At 43.2% G+C, this 24454-nt stretch overlaps 1 protein-coding gene and 1 pseudogene across 1 annotated transcript in view; both read right to left on the bottom strand.

Annotated features, from left to right (window-relative positions):
- Positions 1–563: 563 nt before the first annotated feature.
- On the bottom strand, positions 564–7938 carry LOC112224170 (annotated as a pseudogene).
- Positions 7939–10807: 2869 nt separating this feature from the next.
- Positions 10808–24454, bottom strand: part of LOC112224163 (collagen alpha-1(XXVIII) chain-like) — a 37932-nt gene continuing 24285 nt past the window's right edge. The window contains exons 17-36 of the mRNA XM_024387523.2: positions 22856–22924; positions 20951–21019; positions 19561–19632; positions 19373–19441; positions 19212–19283; positions 17102–17170; positions 16882–16950; positions 16190–16258; positions 15998–16066; positions 15817–15885; positions 14403–14471; positions 14201–14269; positions 14029–14109; positions 13911–13946; positions 13779–13815; positions 13121–13678; positions 12594–12895; positions 12155–12398; positions 11792–11983; positions 10808–11702 (exon numbers count right to left, since the gene is read on the bottom strand). Coding sequence (XP_024243291.2) covers positions 11695–11702; positions 11792–11983; positions 12155–12398; positions 12594–12895; positions 13121–13678; positions 13779–13815; positions 13911–13946; positions 14029–14109; positions 14201–14269; positions 14403–14471; positions 15817–15885; positions 15998–16066; positions 16190–16258; positions 16882–16950; positions 17102–17170; positions 19212–19283; positions 19373–19441; positions 19561–19632; positions 20951–21019; positions 22856–22924 — 2292 coding nt within the window. The 3' untranslated portion in view covers positions 10808–11694. The remainder of the gene's footprint in view (positions 11703–11791; positions 11984–12154; positions 12399–12593; positions 12896–13120; positions 13679–13778; positions 13816–13910; positions 13947–14028; positions 14110–14200; positions 14270–14402; positions 14472–15816; positions 15886–15997; positions 16067–16189; positions 16259–16881; positions 16951–17101; positions 17171–19211; positions 19284–19372; positions 19442–19560; positions 19633–20950; positions 21020–22855; positions 22925–24454) is intronic.

Genomic DNA, 24454 nt, shown 5'->3' with positions numbered 1-24454 from the left:
TTTGTTAATAGCCTTTAGATCATTGTCCAAAAAACAAATGACTCAGTTTTCCCCACATGCCACTGGATTATGTCTTCAACTCATTTCAAAAACCCAGTTAAGACATTCTGAAAACTAAGAAAGGTCAGACAATTGCCTACTTTACTTAAATAGTTGAATTATTACATCTAAACAACAACACAATTCAACTATTTTCTTTTACAATTTCTATTTAATTGAACAAATTAAAACGTACACAAACACTACACTTATGTAGAATTTTTTTATTTATGGCACACTATTTTTCTTACATGTTGCCCATACATGCATCAGGTCTACGTCTTTATTATATACATCAAACCTATGAGTAAATCTACAAATATTTTGTACTTTTACAAACGCTTATAAACAACCGTCTGGCTAAAACCAACACTTTTACTGAACCGTTGTTTAATGTGCACTGTCCCTGTAAAAAATACAACTCTAACTCAAACTGAAACTGTTGTGTGTCAATTGTGTCATTTAAAAGAAAGGATGGATTTGAGGAACTATGTTCACCTAACTCGCCTATCAACGTTCATGCTTCAGCCCATAACTTCCCACAGTCCTTGAAGTGTGAACCCCTCCTTCAACTTCCCAACTGCAATTCCCAGCTCCTCGGAAAACACAGGTTCCCGGTCTTGTTGCTTATTACCAACAGAAAAGTAAGCCTTAGAAACAAACAATAGAAATCACTTATGACAATGGCCTTAATAGGAGGTTATGTGTTCAAACCGTTTGACAAAGTACACCTCAGTCTGTATAAACACGATAGGCACTAGGCAACATAAAGCCATGTTTGCGGTATGTTGTGTAACATGACTTAGCAACCTGCTATTTTCAGAGTGTGAAAACAAATAACGGATTCCCAGAGGAGGGATGACAGTCTAAGCACACACAGTGAAAGCATCAGTCTGCTCATTCGGCTCAATTTCCACATCATCGGGGGGGCTGACGGGGCTCCTCCAGTGGCTGAGGCTGGAATTATTGTTGGGAGAATGTATTTTCTGTCATCTTTTAAAGCTGATACTACATAGATATAGTATATATGCTTTTAAACTACTTGTTCTATATGTAATTCTATGGTACACAGTAAGTAAAATGCTACCGGTTACATTTGAAATGATCCCAATTACCCGCTGAGAGCTTTGCATCACTAAAGCTAGGCCACACTCTTATTCTGATGGAAAGCTACAGAGAAGAGAGGTGACAATAAGGAAAATAGTTGATCACTTTCAATACCTCAAAAGGTCATTTGTTAGGCTGGACACGCCAGCTGGTTTTTCGATTACTTCATTTGTTTACGACACGTACAATTTGAAGGTAGGGAATGCTGACGTTGAAGCTCTCGTTGATATTGGCATGCCAAACAATCTGAACATTAGTGATGAAAAAGGTCCCCAGATTACCCTACAAGATACAATTCAGGACAGTTCGTTTCCTTGTAAAGGCATGAAACACTTTTTTACTTCAAAATACTTCCTGGAGGATTAAATAGCTAGAGGAATTGATTTGTACCCGGTCACTGGATAAATTCCACACCCTGTTGATTTTGTCATACACTTCTTCTCGAGGCAAACGCCTCTGTTGTTTATTTTGAATGAGAGCTCCTCCCAGCTTCAGGGCACGGTACATTTTAGAGGTCACATAAGCCCTAGAACAGAGGGATATGGACAATTAGTTGACGAGACATTCAATTAAACTCAGCAGTAACTTGACTGAATCATATATCATGACATAATCTGGAAAAGTGTAACAACTTTCACAAGTTTAATTTCTCGTTTTCTAGGTGTAAATATCTGTGAACAGAAATGACCGATGTAAATTGTCTTGGACTCCCTGGATCCACATGGGTGAAAATGAACTCAGTCTATTGTTAGACTTTGTCAAGATGTACAGTGCTTCAGTCTGGCCTCTCAATTTCTGAAAATTTAAATTCTTCATAATGGTAGTGACATCTGTTTACCTATATAGTCAATTGATAGACAGACCAATATACTTACAGAGTTAGCTGTCCTTGTTGTGATGTCAATGATGGAGGAGTATCCAACTGCAATGAAACACAAAGAACATCAATGTCCCTCCGTGTTGTTAGATTGTTTTTAAATTGGGGAAACAATACTTGCTATTACTAATGATTATCTTTGTGTTCCACTGTGGTACCATGAAAATCCAAAAGAGGGCAGTATTCATTGAGATGAGAATAATAAGGTTATCCCTTTGCAGAGTGGATTCCTCTCTAGCCATGTCAAGGAAAGAGAAATAGATGTATGCAGGTAGCTATGTCTAGGTGTACACACACAAATTGACTCTTGGCAGAGCCAAAGAATGACAGATGATCCTCAGATTTGTTACCAGGAGCCTCCCTGCAGGTAAGGGATCCTGAGTGGCGCAGCGGTCTAAGACACTGCATCACAGTGTTAGAGGTGTCACTACAGATCTGGGTTTGATCCTGTATCACAACTGGGCCGTGATTGGGAGCTGCATAGGGCGGTGCACAATCGGCCCAGCGTCGTCCGGGTTTGGCCGGAGTAGGCCATCATTGTAAATAAGAATTTGTTCTTAACTGACTTGCCTAGTTAAATTAAAATAATAAAAAGGAGTAAGTTCTGTATATTAGTGCAGAGGTGGGCCCATAACCACACGTTCGCTGGTTCAAGTCCCACCTAGTCTGGCTGTTTACCTTTGCGGCCTCAATTGCTACATTGATGTCAACCCAGATTTTAAAAATACTACAGTACTTACTATATAATACTGTATAATACTATACTACACACTATACTATCCCTCAACCATGTGTAGTACTTATTATATAATGTTGAAGTATACTATAGTAAATACTATGGTAATGTCTGCAAAAACACTAGTTTTTACTACAGTATTCATTTAGCATATGCCATGCCCATTCCCCTCCCCCATATCCCAATTTGTGCCACCCTTAAGTGAGAAACCTACATTACTGTTTCATTGCGATTCAATGGTGAAGGTACATAAAGATGTAGCAATTCAGATATAATGTCATTATTTTTAGCACTACCCAAAATATTCTTAAACTACGCCGTTTGGTGAGACGCAGACCTGTTGGCGAGCAGGTAGGTAGGTAACAACACATCCGCCACGCCGAACCTGAACACAGGGGCCCTTTAGGGGTGCGTGCTCAGTCCCCTCCTGTACTCCCTGTTCACTCGTGACTGCACGGCCAGGCACGACTCAAACACCATCATAAAGTTTGCAGATGACACAACAGTAGTAGGCCTGGTCACCGCAACGATGAGACAGCCTATAGGAAGGAGGTCAGAGACCTGGTCAAGTGCTGCCAGGACAACAACCTCTCCCTCAACGTGATCAGTACAAAGGAGATGATTGTGGATTACAGGAAAAGGAGGACCAAGCACGCCCCCATTCTCATCGAGGGGGCTGTAGTGGAACAGGTTGAGAGCTTCAAGTTCCTTGGGGTCCACATCACCAACAAAGGAAAATGGTCCAAGCACACCAAGACAGTCGTGAAGAGGGAACGACAAAACCTATTCTCCCTCAGGAGACTGAATAGATTTGGTATGGGTCTTCAGATCCTCAAAAAGATCTACAGCTGCACCATTGAGAGCATCCTGACAGGTTGCATCACTGCCTGGTATGGCAACTGCTCGGCCTCCGACCGCAAGGCACTACAGAGGGTAATGCGTACGGCCCAGTACATCACTGGGGCCAAGCTTCCTGCCATGCAGGACCTCTATACCAGGCGGTGTCAGAGGAAGGCCATAAAAATAGTCAAAAACTCCAACCACCCTGGTCATAGACTGTTCTCTCTGCTACTGCACGGCAAGTGGCACCGGAGCGCCAAGTCTAGGTCCAAGAGGCTTCTTAACAGCTTCTACCCCCAAGCCATTAGACGCCTGAACATCTAGTCAAATGGAAACCCAGACTATTTGCATTCCCCCCCCCCCTTTAACACTGCTGCTACTCTCTGTTATTATCTATGCATAGTCACTTTAATATCTCTACCTACATGTACATATTACCTCAATTACCTCGACTAACCGGTGCCCCCGCACATTGACTCTGTACCGGTACTGTCACGTCTGCTCCCGCTTTAATGACTTGTTTCTTTTATTTCTTATTCAATTTTTTTTAACTGCATTGTTGGTTCAGGACTTGTAAGTAGGCATTTCACTGTAAGGTCTGCACCTGTTGTGTTGGGCTCATGTGACTAATACAATTTGATTTGAGCGCAAGACTACGGAGACCCAGTTTATATCCTTTTGATATTGAGTGTTTGCCTGATAAAGTCATGCTAGGATATATGAATTATCCTGCGAGAGCGTCTGTTCCAAATCCACTATGATGTTTCAGGTGCCAAGGTTATGGTCATGTAGCAGCAGTGTGTAAGATGCAGAGGTGTGCAGGAGGGCATGAGACAAAGAAGTGTGTAGTTTTGGAAGGAAAAAGTAGTGTTTCAAATGTGAGGGAGCCTATGTTGCTTTGGATCAGAAATGTCCTGCGTGACTGAGACAAGGTGAGGTTGCTAGGGTCGAGCAGTGCAGAAAGTGTCTTAAGCTGAGGCAGTGAGGAAGTAGAGGATAATGGGCCAGAGGTGAGGGATCATGAGAGGAGACTAGTAAGTAGTAGGCCAGGACTGATTGGCCAGGACTGAGTGACCGGAACAGTTTCCAAATCAAATTGTATTTGTCACACACACATGGTTAGCCGATGTTAATGCGAGTGTAGCGAAATGCTTGTGCTTCTAGTTCCGACAATGCAGTAATAACCAACGAGTAATCTAACCTAACAATTTCACAACAACTACATTATACACACAAGTGTAAAGGGTTGAAGAATATGTACATAAACATATATGAATGAGTGATGGTACAGAACGGCATAGGCAAGATGCAGTAGGTATCGAGTACAGTAGGTATCGAGTACAGTATATACATATGAGATGAGTAATGTAGGGTATGTAAACATATTAAGTGGTATTGTTTAAAGTGGCTAGTGATATATTTTTTATATCAATTTTTACATTATTAAAGTGGCTGGAGTTGAGTCAGTATGTTGGCAGCAGCCACTCAATGTTAGTGGTGGTTGTTTAACAGTCTGATGGCCTTGAGATAGAAGCTGTTTTTCAGTCTCTCGGTCCCCGCTTTGATGCACCTGTACTGACCTCGCCTTCTGGATGATAGTGGGGTGAACAGGTAGTGGCTCGGGTGGTTGTTGTCCTTGATGATCTTTATGGCCTTCCTGTGACATCGGGTGGTTTAGGTGTCCTGGAGGGCAGGTAGTTTGCCCCCGGTGATGCGTTGTGCAGACCTCACTACCCTCTGGAGAGCCTTACGGTTGTGGGCGGAGCAGTTGCCGTACCAGGCGGTGATACAGCCCGACAGGATGCTCTTGATTGTGTATCTGTAAAAGTTTGTGAGTGCTTTTGGTGACAAGCCGAATTTCTTCAGCCTCCTGAGGTTGAAGAGGCGCTGCTGCGCCTTCTTTACCACGCTGTCTGTGTGGGTGGACCAATACAGTTTGTCTGTGATGTGTACGCCGAGGAACTTAAAACGTTCTACTCTCTCTACTACTGTCCCGTCGATGTGGATAGGGGGGTGCTCCCTCTGCTGTTTCCTGAAGTCCACGATCATCTCCTTTGTTTTGTTGACGTTGAGTGCGAGGTTATTTTCCTGACACCACACTCCAAGGGCCCTCACCACCTCCCTGTAGGCCGTCTCGTCGTTGTTGGTAATCAAGCCTACCACTGTAGTGTCGTCTGCAAACTTGATGATTGAGTTGGAGGCGTGCATGCCACGCAGTTGTGGGTGAACAGGGAGTACAGAAGAGGGCTCAGAACGCGCCCTTGTGGGGCCCCAGTGTTGAGGATCAGCGGAGTGGAGATGTTGTTACCTACCCTCACCACCTGGGGCGGCCCGTCAGGAAGTCCAGTACCCAGTTGCACAGGGCGGGGTCGAGACCCAGGGTCTTTTTGGAGGGTACTATGGTGTTAAATGCTGAGCTGTAGTCGATGAACAGCATTCTCACATATGTCCAGATGGGTTAGGGCAGTGTGCAGTGTGGTTGCGATTGCGTCGTCTGTGGACCTATTGGGGCGGTAAGCAAATTGGAGTGGGTCTAGGGTGTCAGGTAGGGTGGAGGTGATATGGTCCTTGACTAGTCTCTCAAAGCACTTCATGATGACGGAAGTGAGTGCTACGGGGCGGTAGTCGTTTAGCTCAGTTACCTTAGCTTACTTTGAAACAGGAACAATGGTGGCCCTCTTGAAGCATGTGGGAACAGCAGACTGGGATAAGGATTGATTGAATATGTCCATAAACACACCATCCAGCTGGTCTGCGCATGCTCTGAGGGGATGCTGTCTGGGCCTGCAACCTTGCGAGGGTTAACACATTTAAATGTTTTTCTCACGTCGGCTGCAGTGAAGGATAGTCCGCAGGTTTTGGTAGCGGGCCGTGTCAGTGGCACTGTATTGTCCTCAAATCGAGCAAAGAAGTTGTTTAGTCTGTCTGGGAGCAAGACATCCTGGTCCGCAACGGGGCTGGTTTTCTTTTTGTAATCCGTGATTGACTGTAGACCCTGCCACATACCTCTTGTGTCTGAGCCGTTGAATTGCGACTCTACTTTGTCTCTATACTGATGCTTAGCTTGTTTGATTGCCTTGCGGAGGGAATAGCTACGCTGTTTGTATTCGTTCATGTTTCCGGTCACCTTGCCCTAATTAAAAGCAGTGGTTCGCGTTTTCAGTTATGTGCGAATGCTGCCATCAATCCACGGTTTCTGGTTTGGGAATGTTTTAATAGTTGCTGTGGGTACGACATCGCCGATGCACTTGCTAATAAACTCGCTCACCGAATCAGCGTATTCGTCAATGTTGTTGTTTGACGCAATGCGGAACATATCCCAGTCCACTTGATCGAAGCAGTCTTGAAGCGTGGAATCAGATTGGTCGGACCAGCGTTGAACAGACCTGAGCCAGGAGCTTCCTGTTTTAGTTTTTTTCTATTGGCAGGAAGCAACAAAATGGAGCCGTGATCAGCTTTTCCGAAAGGAGGGCGGGGGAGGGCCTTATATTGATTGACGGGGACCCGAACAGTTTGTTTTTTAGCAAGGTTGGTTGCTTGGTGTTCATTGCTATGGTAATTACCTGTACAGCAAAGATGGAAAGGAAGTCACAGAAGCTAAAAGTAGTAGTTGCAGCAGCAGAAAAGTTATTGGGAGAGAAAGATTTTACTGCAGAAGAGTTACAGGTGTTGAAGGAAGGAGTGCCATACTCCCAGGCCGGTGGCCAGGTGTAGGAACGGTTAGGGCAAAGTAGTGGGATAAGGGAGGTGTTTTGGTATTATGGTTGCAGGGTTATAGGTGGTGTAATGTAATATTTTCCTATTCCCTTTTCACTTTAGTTTTGTCACAATGTGGCAGAGCTGCCAACTCTCACGCAATGGCGGTGAGACACACGCATTTGTCCTTATATCTCACGCATTGAAAAGTACTGCTTTTATTTTCCTAACTAGTCAGCGCGTTAACTATTCAACTGTGCTCCAAGTCGTTTTGAAATCGGAGCATCTGCGCCTGCAATTTAACATCAGGAGCAGAACATCTATCATTGTCCTGTCTCACCCCACAGCACTGTGAACCGTGGCACATTTGAAGCATATGATTGGTTTAGTTATGTAAAGGATCAAGGGGATTGGATGCATGTTTTAAAGAAACGCCCATCAAGATTAGAGTGGAGCTGAATGGAGAGAGACGTTCTCCGCCAAGTTTCTAAAACTGTAAAAAGAGCAGCACTGTAGACCTGTTTTATCTACAATGTTGTCAACAAAATTAGGTTGCTGTCCCTATATTGCAGAATGCAGCCTTTTTACAGCATGTACTAAAGTCGATATAATCCACACTTGCCCCTCGTTTGTTGATTGGCATTTAGGCTGTGACAACGAAAAGGCAGAAGACAAACAGACCTGCACTAGAGTAAGTTTTAGCAGGGATGTTTGGTAGGGTGACGTGATTTGTAACTATGAAAAATAATTTTGTCAAACAGATTGTGAACCCAAAAGTGTAATTTGATTCTAGAGGAGGGACAATGAGTAGAAAATGATTTGGGTTGAGTTTAGGGGCAGATTTATGTCATGTAATCTTCAGGAGATGTTATAAGCTATTTATTTAGCGGAACAATTTATTCAGTGGAACAATTCTCATTCTTAACAATGGGCTAAAATATATGGTAATTACTGTGCTTGTCAGCAAGAACAAAACTATTATTCCCCACACTTATTATATTATTCTACTTTTGAAATCAGATAGTGACCCTGCTGGTTATCTATGAACATTTGAACATCTTGGCCATGTTCTGTTATAATCTCCACCCGGCACAGAGAGAAGAGGACTGGCCACCCCTCATAGCCTGGTTCCTCTCTAGGTTTCTTCCTAGGCTCTGGCCTTTCTAGGGAGTTTTTCCTAGCCACCGTGCTTCTACACCTGCATTGCTTGCTGTTTGGGGTTTCAGGCTGGGTTTCTGTACAGCACTTTGTGACATTAGCTGATGGAAGAAGGGCTTTATAAATAAATTTGATTGATAGGCTATGTATTTTTGCAGCCATTCACAGACAGTTTTGAATAAGTCATACAAATAATCTTTGGATATTAAATGCTCCAGGAATCAAATATAATTGTTGAGATTTTAGTATTTAGTAGAGGGACACACAACTCATAAACACATCATATTTTGTCTGTGTAGAGTACGATGATGGCAAGCGTATTCAACTAGTAGACATAAACCCCCTGAATATTGATATTCATTAGATTTTTCTTGAAATGTGGGTGATTTTGAGAAATGAATTGTTATAATGAGAACATTTTCAAACACCCAGAACTTGGGAAACATAGATCAGGGGTAGCCTACCCTCCTGGAGAACTAGCAGGATTTTCTTCCAGCTCTATTTTAAAGAGATAGTTCACCCAAATTACAAAATAGAAAATGTTTGTTTCCTTACCTTGAAAGCAATTTATGGACAAGCAGACTGCAATCTATGATTTGGTTTCCGACTGCCACCAACCAATAATATTACAATTTGATGTAGTGGTAACACTCCCCTGTGTCGCATACAACTTTCCACCTGAGAACAGAGATCAATCCCTGCTTCCAACCTTCCCACTGTTTCTAGCATTTGCCTGTCTCCCTATCTCATTTCATTTCTGTGTGAATAAAATGTCATACTTCCTAAAAATTATGTTTAAAACAATATTAGCATACTTTACATTTCATTCCCCCCAAAATCTGAAAGTGATAAAGCTGTCGAATTTTGAGTGTTCATTTAATATTCAAAGCATCCTGAATGCACCTCCTTCTTTACACTGGTCATAGGCTTAAGCCATGTTAAAATATGAAGAATTGCAGGAAATTAGCTTTAAAACAGTCAAATCTTCCTGGGGGGGACCCCCCAGTTCCCTGTCTAGGGTTTGTGCCAGGGGGCAATGAAATTCACATAGCAAATCTCACGCCAAGCTTTTTTCAAAAGTTGGCAGCCCTGATGTGGAATGCACATTCCGAACTGAGAATGGCATCAACACGCCAAAAGCATAGACGGAATTTCACAGGAAGAATAGGCAATATTGCCAAGCAATTGCTGGCAAAGGAGTGGGGTGAGACACTAGAGCAATGAGCACATGGACATATGATTTAGATTTCATATGCAGCATATATTAATTTAACTCAATTCACCCATTTATTTACTCATCTCCTATAGCTTGTTGTTGCCTGTTGACTGCCACACCTGTACTGGAATGTATTAGCTAACAAAGACAGTGAATGTTCCTGAGTGGCCGAAGTACAGTTTTGTCTTCAAGATGCACTATGCAGAAATCTCTCCGCCATTTCCTGGTTGTTAAAATTTGAATAGTTCGGCTAATTTCAGTTTATGTGACGAAACAAGCAAGTACAGCCTTGACTCATTACACTACTCGCCATGTGTCAAGGCAGAGTGAATTTACGAACGCACCGAAGATGGAGCTGCCGACTAAGATTCCCCAGATTATAAAAATGTGCTTATTTTCAATGTAAAATGGTTGCAGCAACCATTGCTGACAACATTGCCTCTCAAAATGTCCAGTGTATCAAGGCCTTTACATTTTTTAAAGTATTGACTGCATAAGGTTAGCGACTCGGAGTGGGAAGTTCATTTAAAAAACTAGCTAGACTACTGTACTAAATCTGCGCACAATTCCGTGGATGAAATCCTCGTTGTGAAGTTGAGGTACTTGGCTACTACTGTATACCCCTTGTATGAGTGTACTGTCTTGACACATGACGAGTAGTGTATAATGTGTCAAGGCAAGTTAATATAAGTTTTAGGTAAGGAATTTTGTGGCAATCGCTAACTACATTAACGTTGTTATTGTAGTATATGGAGCTATACACATTTAATCATAGTCCGTAACTCCCTTGTGTTTAACAGCTAATCAGAATCACTCGAGGTTGAAGGTCAAGGGGATATGCAAATGAGCTGTCTTGCCGTTTGAAGTGTGCCTGCGTACAGAGTGTTAATCGTTACCATGGTTCTAATATAAAGCTGAAAGTAATAGTACAATATAGAAAAGGAAACTGAGTTTATTCTGGGTAGATAGCAAGCACGTGTTCCCCTTATAATGCTTTTCTAGGTCATTGTGTGTCATCAGCACTGCAAATACAGTATCATCAGGTGGACTTCATTGTAGTATGTTAATTTGGTAATAAAGAAACACACACCACATTCAACGTTTTATTAATAAAAACAAACACAAAAATCATCAATCATCAAGCCAGTCAACAACAAAAAATGTGGTAATTTATTTCAAATGAGCTTTTTTCATCAACAGTGATGTGCAATTTCCAATCATCACATTTTCCAAAACGTTTTGGAAGAATAATGCTTAGTAAATTGCATACTGTCACTTGTAGTCCTGCCACCTGGCCTATATCACCAAAATGGAATAATTAATATCATTAAACAAACAATACAAATAATGACCACACCTACTTAATTTAGTTTGCTTAATTCATTTTTTAAATTCAAAACATATACTACAAAAATGATGTATTCTATAGTTCTCTATTCCGATATTAAAAGACAATATTCAGTGTAGAACAGCATAATGTGCTCGGCTCAGTGGTTTGAGAATTTACATTGTGTGATGTTTTCTCATGTAAACCTGAAATGGCAAAATCTGGGTTTGAACCTATCCTCTCTGTTCAGAACAGCCTAAGTCCGAAGGTAATGTTGAGTAACATTGAGGCACTGAATGGATTAGTTAATTCTGCAAAATAACGAGAGTAAGGTAGGACCACTTTTCTAATGTAGTAAAATACCATAGCACCCTTATGTTTTCTTCAAATTCAGACTTCCTCAAATAAAGTCATCATAAAGACTTGTTCATTAAGGAAGGTGTTGTTCAGATAGTAAAAAATCTGAAAATTAAGGCACAGTGCCAGTGTAGGTGAAATCTTGAAGTGGTCTGTCCCTCATTCTTTGCACGAGAGAGAGATGCAAAATGGAGTTTTTCACCAATGATAAATGCCTGTTTGAAAATATATTTAGATAACAGTAGTAGACTATGACATGTTAAATATTAAAATTGTCTCCTCCACTTTGGTTGGTTTCCATGGAATATTGTACAGATGAGTTGATTGATCATCTGCCTGTTTTAACCAGCTGTGGAAAATAGAGGGAAGAGCATGTCAAAAAGAATGCCAGAAAATACAGCACAGTGGCTTAAGTTCACCACAAGCTGTGGGACATACCTGTCCTAGATAGAACACAGATCTTCTTGCATTCATCCTCGGTCTCAAAGCGGTTGGCATTTCCTTCACAGCCACCATACCAGAACTGTGCACATGAATTGGCCTGTTTGTCATAATACCACCGGATTTTATACTCCCGACAGGTGCCTTGGTCCAAATTCAGCTTACAGCGGGAATCAAGCTGGACAGACTCTGACAGAACGACATAGAAGGAGAAGAATGACATTCAGTGCATTCGAAAAGTTAAGACATAATTGAATGTCAGACAGAAATGACCCAGTTTCTTTATCTAATTCATACAGTGTTTAGAGATGATGTGACTTTTGATCTAGTTGTGAACATGTTGCAGTGAGAGGTCCTAACCTTGGGGGAAAATATTATTAGGAATTGATACCGGCCGAAATTGGCCTGAGCTGGTGGATGAAGCTGAACCCAATGTTCCGGAGGATGATGATGCTGATCCTGATGATGACGATGAAACAGTTGTGTTGGAGTGAGAGGTTTCCCTTGCAGGGAGGATGGATACTGTCTTGTTAACTACAGCCACAATACCTCCTCGCACATGGGTCCTTATGTCTAAATCTTCACCCTCCTCATCATCCTCCACCTGGATGAATACACACACACACACATAGATTAGTTAGACAATAACTCAACGTCTTTACTGCTGAAATGGAATTAATTGACGAACAGAGCAAGGACTACGACTATTACAAAGCAATCATTCAACTGCTCCTCTATAAAAACCCAAGGAGAGTTACTTTTTATGATATAAATCTGTCCTGTAAAGGATTACATGGACCTGCAATGGGAGTGGTCCAGCATTGAGGGGCAGGGCAAAGGTATCTCCACGGCCTCTGATGTAACTCTGGGAACTGGTACGTCTGCTAGGATTTAGGATAGGATCCTCATGATAGGTGTTTCCATAGCTGCTGTCCACATAGCCGTTATTCCCATGGCCGTTATTCCCATAGGCTTCCGGTACATATCTGTGGTTCCCATAGCCATTGTTCACATTGGTTCCAAAGCCATTAGCAATGCGATTCATCACAAGGGCTCCATTCTCATCCTCACAGAACTGGCTAACAAGTTTTGACTCCAGAGCTGAAAGACAGAAGAAGAGAAATGACAACCTCCGTTAAAGTGTATGATATCTTTAAGTCAGTTGTGATTACATAATACAAAGCTGATGTATAGTAATGTGTGATACTATGCACATTTTCCATATATTTCTTTCTGTCATTTAGCAGACACTCTTATCCAGAGCAACTTACAATTAGTGCATTCATCTTAAGACAGCTAGGTGAGACGTATGAGCGTGTTAGTCACCTGGTAGAGTGTTGAAGTCGTCGATGAGGTACATATGTTCATTGTCAGGGTCCGAGGCGATCAGATTGAGCTCACGGAGGAACTCGGCCTGGGTTGTATCTGAGGTGTTAACAATCCCCAGGGCATACATCTCAATGTTGGCAGCATGGGCCTCCCTCACAGCAATGTCTAGCTTCACAGGCTCTCGTTTGTCTGTCTTTCCATCTGTGATGACAATGGCCACCTTCCTGACTCCAGTACGGGCACTGTAGAAGGCTTCTTGGGTAGCCTTCCGGATGGCAGTGCCAGTGTAGGTGCCCTCACCCATGTAGGGCATTTTCCTGATGGCCTCCTTAACATCCTGCTTGGTCATGTAGCGTGCCAGGTTGAACTCCAGTTTGACATCCAGACTGTACAGGACCAGTCCAATTCTGGTGGTGTTACGTCCAACAGTGGTACGGTCTACCAACGCTGTGACAAAGTCCTTGATAATTTCAAAGTTTTCCGGACCAACACTCTCTGAGCTGTCAATGACGAATACAAGTTCCATTGGCATCTCCTTGCACTTCACTCCACATCCTGAAAGCATGAGAGAGATGCTGAATAGCTACTGACATGATTTCATCTATGCTTCATGTTTTATCTTGGATTTGTTACTATCACGGTTAAACAGTCTTACCACAGATTTCCTTGATCAATTTAATGATGTCTTCTCTCTGGAAGTGACAGGAGTGTGAGTTACATTCATTTATTATATATTTATTCTATATCACAGCATCAATGATGTAGTATGCAAAGTTTGTGAACTTACTGTAAGGCCGGCTTCACCTTTTATTCCTGGTCTCCCCTGAGACACAAGAAAACATTTAAATTCATGGATTGATCATATACCATGACCTTGAAATGTTGTAAAATATGACATGACTCACAGACTCTCCATGAACCCCATGATCTCCCAGATCTCCCTTTCCGCCCTTATTTCCTCTCTCCCCCTGCAAGCCACGGTCGCCCTGGAGTGAAGAGGCAGGAGGACTGCTGTTAGAGACAAGGTCACTGCATCCATCAGTAGACGAGTTCCATGAGGTTAAGTACACATCTTACCTTAGCTCCTGGGAATCCTTCCCCTGAGGGTCCCCTTGGCCCTGTCACACCCTGAGACCCCTGCCCACCCTAAAAACAAAAGATGAACCATAAATCAAAACAAGACCCATAGGGTGGTCATTTAAAAAGGTCAGATACCTGGAAAAGTGCTAGAACACACTGAAGGTCATAGGTCAGGAATGTACTTTGTTAATTAACATACCTTGGGGCCTTGCAGACCTTCTCCTGGTGGCCCTGTTGGACCAAGGGGTCCTGGCCTTCCAATGTTACCCTGGAAACCAATGATGATAGTGTTATAGGAGGGGACAGACATACTACAGATTCGAATCAGTGAAGTTGACTAAGTTGGGCATTGCCATTACAGCTGGACAACTGATATGTGATAAGGTACACTACATGACCAAAAGTATGTGGACACTCTTCAAACATCTCATTCCAAAATCATCAAAAGCATTAATATTGAGTGTGTTCCCCGTTTGCTGATACAACAGCCTGCACTCTTCTGGGAAGGCTTTCCACTAGATGTTGGAACATTGCTGCAGGGACTTGCTTCCATTCAGCCACAAGAGCATTAGTTAGGCACTGATGTTGGGCAATTAGGCCTAGCTCGCAGTCGGGGGTTCCAATTCATCCCAAAGGTGTTTGATGGGGGAGGGCTCAGGGCTCTGTGCAGGCCAGCCAAGTTCTTCCACACTGATCTCGGTATGGACCTCGCTTTGTGCACAGGGACATTGTCATGCTGAAACAAGGAAAGGGCCTTCCCCAAACTGTTGCCACAAAGTTGGAAGCACAGAATCGTCTTGAACGTCATTGTATACTGTAGCATTAAGATTTCCCTTCACTGGAACTAAGGGGCCTAGCCCCAATCATGAAAAACAGCCCCATACCATTATTCCTCCTTCACCAAACTTTACAGTTGGCACCATGCATTTGGGCAGGTTGCGTTTTCCTAGCATCCGCCAAACCCAGATTCGTCCGTCCGACTGCCAGATGGTGAAAATGTTTTAATTACTGGCATTGCGTATGGTGATCTTAGGCTTGTGTGTGGCTGCTCGACCACAGAAACTGATTTCATGAAGCTCCTGACAAACAGTTCTTGTGCTGATGCTGCTTCCAGAGGCAGTTTGGAACTCGGTAGTGAGTGTTGCAACCGAGGACAGACAATTTTTACGAGCTGCCTGCTTCAGCACTCGCCGGTCCCGTTCTGTGAGCTTGTGTGGCCTACCACTTCGCGGCTGAGACGCTGTTGCTCCTAGACGTTTCCACTTCAGAATAACAGCACTTACAGTTGACCAGGGCAGCTCTAGCAGGGCAGAAATTTGACCAACTGACTTGTTGGAAAGGTGGCATCCTATGACGGTGCCACGTTGAAAGTCACTGAGCTCTTCAGTAAGGCCATTGTACTGCCAATGTTTGTCTATAGAGATCTCATGGATTTCTGCTCAATTTTATACACCTGACAGCAACGGATGTGGCTGAAATAACCGAATCCACAAATTTGAAGGGGTGTCCACATACTTTTGTATATATTGTGTATGTCACTCATTAAACTCACTGTGACCTCTGTCTACATAAGGAATCTCTATTTGTGTCAGAGGTTAATATTCGTTTCATACCGGTGGTCCTTGCACACCCTCTCCCATTGGGCCTGGCAAACCTGGCAATCCTCTGAAGCCAATGTCTCCCTGGGACAGACATATTTACAAACACAAACAATACACACGTCATATTCCCATGCACTAGGTTGTAGCAGATTGACATGCATAGAGGATTTAGGGCCAGATAAATAACAAGTACCTTCGGTCCTGGGATGCCAACGCCCTCAGGGCCCTGCTCTCCCTGTAGACCCGGAAGACCTGGAGGACCCTAAACGAGGAACAGGGGACAACCCAAACTTCATGAGAGACTGAGTTTGACCAAACGGCACCAATCTGCAATTAGGACATGAAGATTTATGAGTTTGTAGGTTGGTTTGTTGGTACGACTCACCACTGGTCCAGGGAAACCTTCACCTTTGGGCCCAAATTGACCTGGTGGACCAGAATTACCGCGGTCGCCCTGGTAAGACATCATTCAAACAATGAGCATATCATACAGGTGTAGGACCTTCATTTGAGACTTTTCTAACAGCAGGAAAATAATCCTGCAGCAACAGGAAATGTGAATTATTGTGTGGATTATATTATATATTTATTTTTGTTATGGAAAATCAAGTCTGACATTTTAAAGTAGAAACTACAAATTTTAGAAGCCTTTTAAACCTTGATTACACGACAAGTTTTCATTTGGGCGGCAGGTCGCTTAGCGGTTATAGCCTTGGGCCAGGAACTGAAAGGTCGCCAATTTGAATCCCTGAGCCGACAAGGTGAAAAATCTGTTGATGTGCCCTTAAGCAAGGCACTTAACCCTAATAGCTTCAGGGTCGCTGTCGATAATGGCAGACCCTGACCCCTCTCTCACAGGGTGTCTCAGGGAGAGTTGGGATATGCAAAAAACACATTTCTAATTCACACATGCGTATTAATACACACTTGTACATGTGTGAAAAAGGACAAATATAAGCACACATCGTTATTATTTCCTGCAAGAACAGGGTGATCAAAGATCCTACACCTGTATGTCTCATGGTTACTTTCACCACAGTTTTTTGTGATTTATTTATTGGTAACTGCAACACTTACCTTCGGCCCAGGCAGCCCATAGCCTGTCTCTCCAATAGGCCCAGACGGACCAGGAGGGCCTAGATCACCCTGAGACAGAGGGCGAGATAGGGAAATGCTGTTTTTCAGCCAGGATCTGATGATGCATGGCAATGACCTGTGTGTAGCAGTGTTTCTTAAGTACATTACTTGACAAGAACAGCATAGAGAAACAGGGTGTTAATAGATGTGTATTTCTTACCTTAGGACCTGCAATGGCCCGTCCCGGTAGTCCTGACATGCCCAATCGGCCCGGTGTGCCAGGCTCTCCCTGGAAGAAGAATGGGCAATAATTTCCCTTGAACTCTAGATACACTACATGAGCATGTGGACACCTGCTCGTTGAACATCTCATTTCAAAATCATGGGCATTAATATGGAGTTGGTCCCCCCATTTGCGGCTATAACATCCTCCACTCTTCTGGGAAGTCTTACCACTAGATGTCGGAACATTGCTGCGGGGACTTGCTTCCATTCAGCCACAAGAGCATTAGTGAGGTCGGGGACTGATGTTAGGCCTGTTTGATGGAGTTGAGGTCAGGGCTCTGTGCAGGCCAGTCAAGTTCTTCCACACTGATCTCAACATACCAGCAAGCTCAGAATCGTCTAGAATGTCATTGTATCCTGTAGCGTTAAGATTTCCCTTCACTGGAACTAAGGGGCCTAGCCCCAGACCATTAATCCTCCTCCACCAAACTTTACAGTTAGCACTATGCATTGGGGCAGGTAGCATTTTCCTGGCATCCACCAAACCCAGATTCGTCCTCTGGACTGACAGATGGTGAAGCATAATTCATCACTCCAGAGAACACGTTTCCACTGTTCCAGAGTCCAATGGTGGCAAGCTTTACACCACTCCAGTCAACGCCTTGCATCGCACATGATGATCTTAGGCTTTTGTGTCTGCTCGGCCACGGAAACCCATTTCATGAAGCTCCCGACAAACAGCTTTTGTACTGACGTTGCTTCCAGAGGCAGTTTGGAACTCGGTAGTGACAGATGCAACCGAGGACAGACAATTTTACTTGCTTCAGCACTCGGCGGTCCCATTCTGTGAGATTGTGTGGCCTACCACTTCACGGCATAGCCATTGTTGCTACGTTTCCACTTCAAAATAACAGCACTTACAGTTGAATGGTGCAGCTCTAGCTGACTTGTTGGAAAGGTGGCATCCAATGACGGTGCCACGTTGAAAGTCGCTGAGCTCTTCAGTAAGGCCATTCTACTGCCAATATTTGTCTATGGAGATAGCATGGCTGTGTGCTCAATTTTATACACTAGTCAGCAATGGGTGTCGCTGAAATAGCCGAATCCACTAATTTGAAGGGGTGTCCACATACTTGTGTATATACACTACCTTTCAAAAGTTTGAGTCACTTAGAAATGTCCTTGTTTTTGAAAAAAAAGCAAACTTTTTGTCCATTAAAATAACATACAATTGATCAGATTTACAGTGTAGACATTGTTAATGTTGTAAATGACTGTTGTAGCTGGAAACGGCTGATTTTTAATAGATTCTCTACATAGGCGTACAGAGGCCCATTGTCAGCAACCATCACTCCTGTGTCCCAATGGCACGTTGTGTTAGCTAATCCAAGTTTATAATTTTAAAAGGCTAAATGATTGTTAGAAAACCATTTTTACAGTTACAGTGGGGCAAAAAAATATTTAGTCAGCCACCAATTGTGCAAGTTCTCCCAATTAAAAAGATGAGAGAGGCCTGTAATTTTTATCATAGGTACACTTCAACTACATCCAAGTTTATGGGGTGGGGCAAAAAAGTATTTAGTCAGCCACCAATTGTGCAAGTTCTCACACATAAAAAGATGAGAGAGGCCTGTAATTTTCATCATAGGTACACTTCAACTATGACAGACAAAATGAGAAGAAAAATCCAGAAAATCACATTGTAGGATTTTTTATGAATTTATTTGCAAATTATGGTGGAAAGCATCTTCTGTGAAGATGTTCGGGCCATCTATGTAATCATCTAGAGCAGGGCTCTCCAACCCTGTTCCCGAAGAGATACTGTCCTGTAAGTGTAAGCTGGTTGATAAGCTGATTCAGCTGCGTTTCAACTGGGGTTGGATTGAAAACCTATAGGAGGGTAACTCTCCACGAACAGGGTTGGAGAGCCCAGATCTCGAGTATTTTGGTTGAACTCAAACAAAAATAATTAAGATATGTTTACTAAATACAATCTGTAAAATAGATTACTATACTGGTTGAACAATGAAGATTTGTCAAACTCTGTAGGCCTGTAGTGATCAGACAGTGTTCGGTCTCAGACAGTGTTATTGTGTTATTCTCACCTTTGCTCCTGAGGGTCCGGTCATGCCAGAAGGTCCATGTAGTCCACGGATGCCCCTCTGACCCTGATCTCCCTGGGAGGGGTGGAGCACACAGAATTTACATGACCCCCTCTTGGTGCTTACAGGTTAGTATGACAGAAGGGTAAGGATGTGAAACCTACCTTCTCGCCCTGGATGCCGATCCCTGCTGCACCCTCAGAACCTCTGAGGCCAGCGATACCAAACTCACCCTGGCAGAGGGGGCAGAAACAAACCCTTTCACATTGGCACATTCCCTTTTGTTGTGGTATACTGTATCTATAGATCTATATTGTATCTACAGAAGTGGTGTAAAGGTGAAATAACACACCTTCTGTCCTGGAGCCCCGTCCTCTCCTGGAAGACCAGGTAAGCCAGCCAGGCCATATGCACCAGGCTCACCCTGAAAAAGAAACAAATTGCTTTTTAAAATACTCAGTGGTCAGTTTATTAGGTACACTCATCTAGTACGGTGTCGGACTCCCTTTGCCTCCAGAACAGCTTGAATTGGTATCAAGGGACATAACATGGAAAACATTCCCCACACCATCCTATACTGTTGACACTGGTCAGGATGGGGTCATGGACTCATGCTGCTTATTCCAAATCCTGACTATGCCAACAGCACGACGCAACAGGAACCGGGATTGGTCAGACCAGGCAATGTTTTTCCACTTCTGCTCACTGGAGTCGCTTCTTCATGTTTTTAGCTGATTGGAGTGGAACCTGCTGTGGTCGCAATAGACCATCCGTGACAAGGACCGATGAGTTGTGTGTTCTGAAATGTCGTTCTGCACACCACTGTTGTACTGCACCATTATTTGCCTGTTTGTGGCCCGATTCTTAGTTTGTACGATTCTTGCCATTCTCCTTCGACCTCTCATCAACGAGCTGTTTTCACCCACAGGACTGCCAATGACTGGATGTTTTTTGTTTGTCGCACCATTGACAGTAAACCGTAGACACTGTCACATGTGAAAAGCCCAGGAGGCTGGCCGTTTCTGAGATACTGGAACCGGCGAATCTCGCACTGACAAACATACCATGCTCAAAGACTACATTGAAAAGATGGACGCAATCAGGCTACAGAAAGCGGATATAGTGGGCGAGGTCTTCAGCACTCCTCCCACAAGTCTCCAGAAAACTTCTGTTTTGGGACCTTTTCATTATAACGTTGGACGAAATACATTCATAGTGTGTGAGGAACCTGTTTGCTTGACTCATAAATTCTAGTCTTCTATCTAATATTTAGAAAAAATATTTCTTATTTGGCTAGAGTTATGCTAACCCATTTTCTTGCTTGCTGGCTAGATACACAGGTTAGATGGCTTGTTAGCTACAGTAGTTAGCTACTGGCATCAATTTTTGTTATGTTATTTTCATATTTTCCCTATTCCACAGTTTGTAGAATGCATTCTGGCATTTGAATATAGTGCAGGAAAAGGGAATCCAGACACTGTGGACACGTTAGACACATTTAAACATAGGTGTACACGCATGACGCACTCGGAATTCCATGATCAGAACTTTATGATCAGAATATTAAAGCAGCATGAACTGTCAAGTCTAGATATTGCCAAAGTTGCTTAGGTCACAAGTTTTTGCCCATTCTAATGTTCAGTCGGTGTACCTAATAAACTGGCTGCTGAGCGATCACCAGGCTAATTTGAGGAGGCATTTCTTTACTATTTGGAAGAGGGTGGATAAAGTATTTGTCTTACCTTTGGCCCTGGCTCACCAACACCTCTTTCCCCTGTAACTCCAAGCTCTCCTGGTAAACCTTGATCGCCCTGGAAGTAAGAAAATGGAAAGTAGCATTTGAAGAAATCCTTATAGTGACTGTACGTACATAACCCAACCAGAAGCTATGGATTACAGACAAAATCCTCACTGAGCTAAAGGGGAGAGCTGCTGCTTTCAAGGAGCGGGACTCTAACCCGGAAGCTTAGAAGAAATCCCACTATGCCCCCCGACAAACCATCAAATAGGCAAAGCATCAATACAAGACTAAGATTGAATCGTACTACTCTGGCTCCTATGCTTTTTGGATGTGGCAGGGCTTGCAAACTATTACAGACTAAAAGGGAAGCACAGCCGCGACCTGCCCAGTGACACAAGCCTAACATGCGAGCTAAATTACTTTTATGCTCGCTTCGTGACAAGCAACACTGAAACATGCATGAAAGCATCTGCTGTTCAGGACGACTGTGTGATCACACTCTCCGTAGCCGATGTGAGTAAGACCTTTAAACCGGTCAACCTTCACAAGACGGATTACCAGGATGTGTACTCTGAGCGTGCGCTGACCAACTGGCAAGTGTCTTCACTGACATTTTCAACCGGTCCTTGACTGAGTCTGCAATGCTAACATGTTTCAAGCAGACCACCATAGTCCCTGTCCCCAAGAAGACTAAGGTAACCTGCCTAAATGACTACCGACTCATAGCACTCACGTCTGTAGCCATAAAGTGCTTTGAAAGGCTGGTCTGGGCTCACATCAACACCATTGTCCCAGAAAACCTAGACCCGCTCCAAATTGCTGCCCCAACAGATCCACAGATGATGCAATCTCTATTGCACTCCACACTGCCCTTTCCCACCTGGACAAAAGGAACATCTATGTGAGAATGCTATTCATTTACTACAGCTCAGCGTTCAACACCATGGTGCCCTCAAATCTCATCACTAAGCTAAGGACTCTGCGACGAAACACCTCCCTCTGCAATTGGATCCTGGACTTTCTGACGGGCCGCCCCCAGGTGGTAAGGGTAGGTAACAACACATCTGCCACGCTGAACCTCAACAGCCTATAGGAAGGAGGTCAGAGACCTGGCCGTGTGGGGCCAGGATAACAAACTCTCCCTCAATGTGATCAAGAGAAAAGAGATGATTGTGGACTACAGGAAAAGGAGGACCGAGCACACCCCCATTCTCATCCTCAGATCCTCAAATGTTCTACAGCTGCACCATCAAGATCATTCTGACAGGTTGCATCACTGCCTGGTATGGCAACTGCTCGGCCTCCGACCACAAGGCACTACAGAGGGGAGTGCGTACGGCCCAGTACATCCCTGGGGCCAAGCTTCCTGCCATCCAGGACCTCTATACCAAGCGGTGTCAGAGAAAGGCCCTAAATATTGTCAAAGACTCCAGCCACCCTAGTCATAGACAGTTCTCTCTGCTACCGCACAGAAAGCGGTATTGGAGTGCCAAGTCTAGGTCCAAAAGGCTTCTTAACAGCTTCTACCCCCAAGCCATAAGACTACTGAACAGTTTATCAAATGGCTACCCAGACTACTTGCATTGCCCCCCCTTTTACACTGCTGCTACTCTCAAGTTTATTATCTATGCATAGTCACTTTAAATCTACCTACATGTGCATATTACCTCAATTACCTCAACGAACCTGTGCCCCTGCACATGGACTCTGTACCGGTACAGTATATAGCCTCGCTACTGTTATGTTACTGCCATTCTTTAAATATTTGTTATTTACTCATTTATTTTTTAATTAACACTTATTTTTCTTAAAACTGCATTGTTTTTTAAGGGCTTGTAATTCACTGTAAGGTTGTTGTATTTGACAAATACAATTTGATTTGACATTATCTAGGCGTAACACCAACCTTAGGTCCAGGTAAGCCCTCTCCTTGTGTCCCTCTGCCGCCAGGTGGACCCCTGGGACCCTCCACTCCCTGAGGAATAACAATCACAATCACGTCAGTGTGTGTGTGTGTGTGTGTGTGTGTGTGTGTGTGTATGCGGTGGCGACTTGTCCCACCTGTTTTGAGCCCCACATTTTTACCCCTCCCCCTCCCGTTTTGCATGTTGACTTGGCATTAATACCTGTCACATATCGGTTTGCAAACATTATAATAAAAGAACAAATCATTGACTTAAAATAAAGCCGCATACAAACATGGTCTCTTTTTTGCTTTCTTGAGATAAGAAAGTGTATGTTGGCAGCCGTTAGTAGCCCATGAGACTCACCCTAATAATTTGGTCAATTTTCCTCTCATTAATTTAACCTACTGTTCTGACTTGGTGGTGCACATGTAGACTATAACCTGTTTTAGAGAAATGTAATCATCGAATATTGTAAGAGCTTTCATTGGCTGCTTAAATTAACCTTTTATTTATCCTATGGTTTTGACTTGGTGTACAGGGACAACACCGTAAGAACGGCCCATGTTCTGAATTCAGTCACTGTACATTTCAAAGGTGCTGAACAAATAGTTATACTGACTACGTCCGTCATAGCTCGTCATAGCTCGCTCAGTCTTAATCAAAATTACGATTTGCCTCTTATCCTCTGGTCGTCACTTAAGTCATAGTTTGTACATCTCAATTGTCAGTAGTAACCAGATTTGTTTAAGCAAGTCAGCCATTTTTTTGATTTTTTTTAAAGGCAGTAAATGAGTCAGAATTAACTGTGTCGCTGCCAGACAAGGCACCATTGATAGCCAGGTGTAGTAGTGGTAAGTTGTTGGGGCTGCTGTTGGGACTCTGCTGTTGGGACAGCTTTACGAAAGCCCTACCAGTTTGTGGGCACCGTTTGTCACGGTTATAGCGCAATTAATCTATTGCTTAGTGTTGTGTTGTGTAGTGGCTTTGCTGGCATGCATCCCTCAATTGTTTTGGCCCACCAAAATGTACATGCTAAAATCGCCACTGTTTTTATGTGATGTACATCCAAGTGTAGTATTACAGTTGAAGTCAGAAGTTTACATACACCTTAGCCAAATACATTTAAACTCAGTTTTTCACAATTCCTGACATTTAATCCTAGTAAAAATTACCTGTCTTAGGTCAGTTAGGATCACCACTTTATTTTAAGATTGTGAAATGTCAGAATAATAGTAAGAGAGAATGATTTATTTGAGCTTTTATTTCTTTCATCACATTCCTAGTGGGACAGAAGTTTACATACACTCAATTAGTATTTGGTAGCATTGCCTTTAAATTGTTTAACTTGAGTCAAACGTTTCAGGTAGCCTTCCACTAGCTTCCCACAATAAGTTGGGTGAATTTTAGCCCATTCCTCCTTACAGAACTGGTGTAACGGAGTCTGATATGCTCGCATACGATTTTTAGGTTCTGCCCACAAATTTTCTATAGGATTGAGGTCAGGGCTTTGTGATGGCCACTCTAATACCTTGACTTTGTTGTCCTTAAGCCATTTTGCTACAACTTTGGAAGTATGCTTGGGGTCATTGTACATTTGG

The sequence above is a fragment of the Oncorhynchus tshawytscha genome, linkage group LG03, assembly GCF_018296145.1.
Source record: "Oncorhynchus tshawytscha isolate Ot180627B linkage group LG03, Otsh_v2.0, whole genome shotgun sequence".
NCBI lineage: Eukaryota > Metazoa > Chordata > Actinopteri > Salmoniformes > Salmonidae > Oncorhynchus > Oncorhynchus tshawytscha.
Note: the sequence above shows the minus strand (reverse complement) of the source record. Positions and strands in the feature narration are given on the sequence as shown.